General features: G+C 33.1%; 1 protein-coding gene across 2 annotated transcripts in view; it reads right to left on the reverse strand.

Annotated features, from left to right (window-relative positions):
* Positions 1 to 8,308, reverse strand: part of LOC106875363 (uncharacterized) — a 20,024-nt gene continuing 11,716 nt past the window's right edge. The window contains exons 4-7 of one of the 2 annotated variants that reach the window (XM_014923460.2): positions 6,078 to 6,223; positions 4,945 to 5,065; positions 2,461 to 2,535; positions 1 to 1,022 (exon numbers count right to left, since the gene is read on the reverse strand). In XM_014923460.2, coding sequence (XP_014778946.1) covers positions 998 to 1,022; positions 2,461 to 2,535; positions 4,945 to 5,065; positions 6,078 to 6,223 — 367 coding nt within the window. In that variant the 3' untranslated portion in view covers positions 1 to 997. The remainder of the gene's footprint in view (positions 1,023 to 2,460; positions 2,536 to 4,944; positions 5,066 to 6,077; positions 6,224 to 8,308) is intronic. The other variant, XM_052972787.1, reaches the window with a different exon arrangement.

Here is an 8,308-nt window from a genome sequence, read left to right on the forward strand (position 1 = left end):
TCATACAAATCTTTTAAATTCACAACTATACTTATGTCCCATTAACAGTGCAGTGGGTTTTTTTTATATATATACACACATTTTTAAAACAACTATTCATTCTCTTTAAATTTACCTCAAGTATAGATGTGGAAATCAATTTATTTGTGGGACAATGAAGAAAAGCATTAAAAAAATAAAATGAGAAAAAAGCCAAATGTCTTATTGTTCTTCTGTAGATGCATTAAATGTTAATTATAACTTATAGAATTTGACAGTGTAAGAAACATTGCTGCCTTTTTTTTTTTTTTTTCTTTTCTTTAAGCAATTACGTTTATAAATACTTTTATCCTAGAAGACTCCAACCATTACGGCTTTCTTCCGCATACATCAAACCAATATCCCTATGCAGCCAAAACACTATTTAATATGTTGGTTTTGTGTGTGATTTTCATGTAAACAAAAATAGTTTTTGCATTAGACAACTTTTCTTAACTTCTATACAGATTTGTACAAAAATATCCCTTTTGATTTCATTTTCAGATTGTATAATGTAAACATTTTATAGAAACTGAATTCTTTAATGTTATTCTTGATGCAACAGTCCCCCACTTTATTACAGGATTAAAATACTATTAAGTCAAATTACACAAAACAAACATTTAGAAAAAGTTACACATTTGTTTCTAAAAATGTAGTGTAACTGAAATTGCCCTAATAAGAAATTCTAAATTAGAAATTTCCTAAAGATTAACACCTTCACCTCTAGATGAACAGGATGCTGAAGGCTGGTAGTAAATGGATATGAAAAACTTAGAACAAGCATGTGTTTTTTTTACCAAGAACTAGCAACATAAGTAATCTTGGTTTGTGGAGAACTTCAACTGTTGCACTAATTACAACAATAATGATGCTTTGTTAATTGTTTATTTTAATAAATACAGAATTTTTTTAACAAAAGAGAACGAAGAAAATATCACAGTGAGTGGGAATGCAGTGGTTTTGGTTTGTTTTTTTTTCAGAAATTTTTCAATTCAAGATATCTGTAAATAGAAATAATCTATTTATTAAACTAATTTTAACTTTATTCTTGCTGAATTTAAACATTCTTGTGGAATGGACAAATCTCATTTCAGAATTATTTTAATTCCACCCTTTTTTTTTTACTTTTTATGTCTTGCATCCTTCCTATATCCAACTAATAATGGCCTTGTCTAGCTGAAAGAAATTATTATACAAATAGATTTAAAGACTGCAGCCAGCTAGGGTGGTGGTAGTGGCAGGTTACTGATCTGAACTCTCAATCAAGTGGAAGCAGTTGATTTATTCATGTTGTGGGTTGGACACTTGTAACAATGCATTCATTTGCAAACATTACAAAAAAATTATTGTAATATTTCTGAGATTATCCTTTAAACACTTCTTTTTCTTTTTTTACATTGGTTTGCCTGATTAGTAATAATTTTTGAGGGTGGGAGGTATTTAAATATATAACACCATGTTTGTGTCACTGCCAGCTTCATATTGCTGTTACTAGTTTTTCTTTTTCATTTTGTAATAAATCTTGATGACTATTGTCACGTTTTCCATGTGAGGGACAGCATCCTATTATCAAGCAAACATCTTGGGATAAAGAAAATGTATGTGAACAGTTATGCATACTGATAGTATATCCTTGCTTCCCTGCTCTTAATATATACATAAATGGAGATGGGGATGAAACCTAACCATTTGGTTTGCCAACTTATGCATTGCTGCTCAGCACCAGGTCTGGCTCTTGTGATACTATTTTATCTCAGACAACTACTGAATGATAGACTGTAAATGTTTTAACATACTGTATTACTGAGATATAGCCTAGCACTTTTTCCTCTTGCCACTTGTAATAGCTGCTTGTTTTCATCATTTTGTTGCAGAATACATGAAACAATTCTCATGTAAAATACAAAAAAATTCTACCTTGACATAGCAACAATAGAAAATGTTACAAAGATGATAATGTCGAGTAATTTTTCTTTCTCCCCCCTTTTTTAATAAGGCGTTTGTGTTCGCTCCTCCCCCAACTAGATATGCACCTTCTTTGTTTTCAAAACGATAAATGAAAGCACAAGGTGTGTTGGCTGTTCAGCTTTCCAAGAACTGAAACAAATGGAGTGCAGCTGCCTGTTGTTTTTGCCTAGAGAGCAGAGAGATAATGAAATAGCAACAGTCCAGTAAATCAGCTATTGGAAATTTTTGCTGAAGTGGTAGTTGAGGGATTGAAATTGCTTTCTCCAAACCAACATGAGGAGACAAGTGTTCTGATGTTCATATAATAGATATGTCATGAGGCTAGTAAAGTAAAATGGAGGATTCTATCCAAAAATGAAGTCTTGGTCAGGTCTTAAATCTAGGCTTAACTACTTTCCATCAGTGTATCACTTTTACTTCATAAAGAAGTAATGTTAAATTTTAAATCTTCACAAACTGAGATATACTTACTTTCTAATGTGCATTATCTCAATGTAACTGAAGCCAAGGAACAAGGTAACTAACACTCCAGCTTGGCTGGCATATCTGTAATAAAAGAATTCATTATTTTTTTCCTCATGTGATCCAAAGCGTGTTGGTTTATTTTATTTATATCAAATTTCAAATAGTCTGTACTATGCATTATCTGCTTACATTTAATAATTTGTACTATGCATTATCTACTTACTTTCAATGTCTATTTGTTTTCTTAGAATTTGGGTGCAAATTATTTCCCTTCTGACTTGTTTCAATAAAAAAAAATTCAGACCTTGCTCAATTTTCATAAAAGCCTGGAAATCTCTTGTTATGGCTTACAATAAACAGAACGTTGGTTACTTGATTTTTTTCTCTCTCTCTCTCTCTTTCCTTGGATTTTAATGAATTATATGCAGCAACAGTAAATGTTCACAATAGGAAATACCCATAGAAGGATGATTTCTCTACAAGGATTCCATTGAATAGCTCTGAAAATTGACCAGTTTGATAGTACTCTTTAATTCACTCAGTACCACCAATTGTCTTCCTTGGAATTCTGTTGAAGGCATAGATGCCTTGTTTAGCCTCAACTGATGAAGCAGATGTGACTACCCATTTTATTTTTTTCTCTCTATAGACAGTGTGCTTGGAACTAAATTACCCAATTTGTTTTTTTCTTCAAGACAGTAGGATGTGATTTTGAAATCCCTTAAATAGATACCTTAATTACTTATAGATGTTTAGTATTGAAAACAAACTTCAACAAGCTCCAAAACTTTGTGACAAATATGATACAGGAGAACCACAATGAGTGGGAAAAGATCAAACTCATTCTTGCCTGATTAAATTTTGCTTACATAAGACATGCAGCCTAGTGTTTAATGTAGGTTTCTTAGTCTGGTACTTGTTCTATTGGCCTCTTTTGCAGGACAGCTAAGTTACAGATATAAACAAATCGGTACCACTTGTCAAGAAATGAACAAACACAAAGCCACATATAACATACAATGGATGTCTACACAGTTTCCATCTATCAAATTCATTCACAAAGTTGCAAAGCAAACTTCTTAATCACAACCATTGTTTCTTCAACATATTTTTGTCATGATTATTTGACTCCATTATAAAAAGAAATTCCTTCCAGCTTGAATCAACATTTGAAGCCTTCAGGAAATGATTTGTATGGTTTGAAAATGTGCACAAGTTTTCAAAATTAATTATTAGTGGAATACTTATAAAACAATTTCTGAAATTGCTTACTATACTGTATTTCCATAAAATGAATGACTGAATTGTTGGTACTTCACAGTATCCCATAAACAGACCACAAATTACTAAACTGATAGTAGCAGTCAACAACTAGTGATGCAATATGACACTGTTGAATATAACCACAATATTTCTAAAATAAGGTAAAACTTAAGAATCCCAAAAAATTGGTGATGGTGTGCATCAATTTACTTCCCTACATCACCAACTCTCTCTCTCCCAGACAAAGAATAAGGGTTGGAAACATCACAATTTTTCATTCCTCAAGGTAACTTATAGATACCATTCCTTACAGTTGGCTAGCAGTCCTGAGTTCAATATTTATTGTGGATAAAGCCTGCAGACAGATGGTTTCTCTCAAACCAATTTTTCTTTACTATAGATACACATGAAGATTGGTATCAGAGATGTGGGGTTCATTGTCACCATTTTGTGGTATTATTAGTTTCGTATTTAATACAATATAAAGATTCTAACATTTTTACTAGAGGGAGCTAAAATAGTTGCAGTTTTGATGATAGGAAAAAAACTGACAAATCTATTACAACTGAGGTGATTGAAACTATGAACTACTCACTCAGTGTTCTGCTAACCTACCTTGCAGTTACTCTACTGGAAATGAATGTCATCATCTCCAGAAGTAGGAAGGACAAAGTTGACTTCAGTGAGATTTAAATAAATCTAATGCAGTACTCTGTTTTCAACCATTTAGCAGTCAAATCAGCGAAGTATTCTACCTGTTTTATGTTCAAACTGGCCAGATCTGGCATCTTACACCAACCCTACAATATCATTCTAAAAATTAACAGTTACCTCATCAAAATAGAAGATAATGCATGATCAATTCAAAATAGTGAGAATAAATAAGCAGTACATTTGACAGTAATCTGAATGCTAAGGAATTAAATGACTTGAGAAAAGGCCTTGCTCAGAGTAGACACCTTGTCTGAATGCTTGCAACAGAATGAATTTCATTAAATGCATCCAAGAGCCAGTAGGTAGGATTAAAGTGGGTAACATATTTGTTAACTACAATGCAGTGTTTTCCCAAGCGTCCCACCAGCTAGATATGGATGTGTGAAATATATATTTGTTATATTCATTTACCAAGGACTCTGCAAGTGAACTGATACCACTCAGCAATAATCCAAACTGTACACTGTCCACAAAAATAAACTCTAGAAGAGGTAGTTAAAATATTGAACTTACATTAATGATGCTCCTAAATACAAGAGACTATTTCCCAAAAACAATGTTGATTCAATACTAAGTAAACTGGCACAAGTTGGGAATCCTGGAGATGTTTTAGTGGAAGTTTGACTGGAAGAGTCTGAAATCAACAAAAAATACGTAAAAGGAATATTTTTAAAAAGCATCCTAAATAAATACAGTATCAAAGTGAGAGTGAGATCTCAGAGAGCCATCCCTGTTGCACAATGGAAATCTTCATTTGTAATTGATGCTCATGTTCTTGAAAAACATGAACACTACAAAATCTCATATTCCTTTAACCTTATAAATCAGAGCAGTACTATAATTAATAGAACCAAGATATATTGAACATAATAATACTGTGGTATGAGAGTAGCTGTGGGGTAAAGAAATAAGGTGTACAGAACAATACAGTAATTGAGTAAAAATATATTACGGGAGCAAGACCTGAATTAATGAATGTAGAGAAGGCTGAAAAAAATGAGAATGGCTTGGTGAGAGAGAAGGGAAGGCAAACAATGACTTACAGAAATAAAAGAGAGTAATATACTAGAGTAAATCCAATCAACTGTTTCTAAATAAAATATTGATCAGTGACAGAAATTAATATTTTAAGCAGGATCATAGACACACTCTAGCTTCTGACCCACTGGTATGCTGTCTCTGCCTATAGTGGCCTCTGTTCCCAGAGCTGGTTGGTTTCATACCACCACCAATCAGACACCACTAACCCACTAATCTCTCCACCTCTTATCATCCTTGCCCCAGCACTATAATAAGCACTACCCCCATCCTTCCTTCCCATAGCATCATTTCTCTGGAACCTTCTCATTGCTCATGTTTGTCCTGCTGCTGCTGTTGACCTGAAACAGTTTAAACAGAAAATTTACAGCATCAAGTTTATCAGTCTCAGAGAGCCTGCAAAGGCCATGGGGCATGCCCTCTTCCTCCAAACTTACTAATTAAAAAAAATTAACATGTCCCATTGTCTTCTATTTTAACTGAAATCAGTAAATTATTAAATGCATCAATTTAATCATCTAATCTAAAGAAGACTGTCTAGCTGTTATATTAACCCTCTCTTATATGACAACAAATGTAAGTTTTTAGAAAAGATATAGTTTTCTTACCTTTCAAAATATGAGATAATTCCAAAGACTTAATTCCATGATGAATATGACAGACTCCAATCAAGATGAAGAAATATCCAGTAAGAAGAAACATATTTGACTGAAGAAAACTCCAGTGAGGTTGGTCAGCAATCAATTTCAAGAACCTAACAATTAGAAGAAATATATAATGAATATAACTGAAGCTTTCAGTACTCACAAGAAATAATGAATGGCCTTCATCTTTGGAGTTAGAAAATATTTCAACTCAAAACAAGGATCAAGTGAGACATTCAATAGAATATTATTGCAACGAGCTTGCAGAAATGTTAGCATGCCGAGCAAAATGCTTAGCGGTATTTCATCTTACGTTACGTTCTCAGTTCAAATTCTGCCGCGGTCAATTTTGCCTTTCATCCTTTCGGGGTCGATAAATTAAGTACCAGTTACGCACTGGGGTCGATGTAATCGACTTAATCCCTTTGTCTGTCCTTGTTTGTCCCCTCTATGTTTAGCCCCTTGTGGGTAATAAAGAAATAAGAATATTATTGCCCCATCTAGAGCAGTGGTGCTACTAAACATATGAGCATCCTCAACCATATAAAAAGATAGGCTAGCAGACTGATTGCCATAGAATTACTAACTTATAAGTGCAGGCATGACTGTGTGGTAAGAAGCTTGCTTCCAAACCACATGGTTCAAGGTTCAGTCCCACTGCATGGAACTTTGGGCAAGTGTCTTCTACTATAGACACAGGTTGATCAAAGCCTTGTTAATAAATTTGGTAGAAGGAAATTGAAAGAGGTTCATCATATATATGCATATATATACGTCTATGTGTCTGTCCCCTACAATTGACAATTGGTGGTGGTGTATTTATGTCCCTATATATATATAATACAAGAGAGTTAGGGGTTGAGGATCCAACCCACTAAGGGATAATATCTATCCAATATACTGCTAGGAGGGTACCCAATTATTGTTGCACTAGTGTTATACCAAGTGCAATAAGTGGGTGTGGGTAAAAGGGTTTTTTTTTACTCTAAATTTATATAGCAATAAGAAAATGGAGGGGAATATGAGGTACTCATCAACTTGCAGATACTATATTCCGTTGATTAATCTGTTTATTTTATAACTAAATTGACAAAAATACACTATATACAGACACTTATGACATACCATGTCATATCAACAATTTCAAATTTAAAGGACATTTAGCAATTGGAGAAGGGACAAAAACTTACAGCTGTTTCGGCCTAGTGTTAGCATGCCCCATTCTATCTCTATAGCTCCCGTACGCTGGAATAATTAGTAGATGAAAATGATATAATGGGGGTACATGCATGATTCACTAGGCCTCTTCAGAAATTTGCAAAACACATGAATTTTGCCAAATTTTAATACAAATATAAAATAAGAATATAAGGCACATAAAAAGCCTACAAAAAGTATATAAAACCATATAAATAGTCATAAGAGCTCCAATATACATGCCTATGCATGTATACATTACTATATGCAGATATACATGGATACAAAAACATGAGTACATATATGTGCTCAGATGCACATGCATACCACAATAGTCAACAGTCACTGTCACCATATATGAGGGGGACAGACACATATAATCTATCCCCTCACACATACATACATACATACACATGTATATATAAATACTCCCATACATACATGATCCCTGGCATGAACGTTATTGGGTGCGTGCGTGTCAGGTCTGTATGTGGTGGAGTGGTCTATGTGGAAATTATTTCCTGGGGAGTTGTTGATATAATAATAATAATAATAATAATAATAATAATAATAATAATAATAATAATAATAATAACAACAATAACTAATAATATGCCAACCTTTTTTTAAATATTGTGATGAGGTACTCCATTATTTTTTCCTATGGAGAAGATAGGGTCCTTCTAGTAGTGGGTATTAAGAATCCTGCTGCTATTTGGGGAGGGGTAATTTTTACTGCTAAGTCCTCTCGTTTTTGTTCCTTCTCCAATTGCTAAATGTCCTTTAAATTTGAAATATTAATTGTTGATATGACATGGTATGTCATAAGTGTCTGTATATTGTGTTTTTTGTCAATTTAGGTATAAAATAAACAGATTAATCAACGGAATACAGTGTCTACAAGTTGATGAGTACCTCATATTCCCCTCCATTTTCTTATTGCTATATATATATATAATATATATTATAATGCATATATATATATATATATATATATA

This window comes from Octopus bimaculoides, chromosome 14 (genome assembly GCF_001194135.2).
Source record: "Octopus bimaculoides isolate UCB-OBI-ISO-001 chromosome 14, ASM119413v2, whole genome shotgun sequence".
NCBI lineage: Eukaryota > Metazoa > Mollusca > Cephalopoda > Octopoda > Octopodidae > Octopus > Octopus bimaculoides.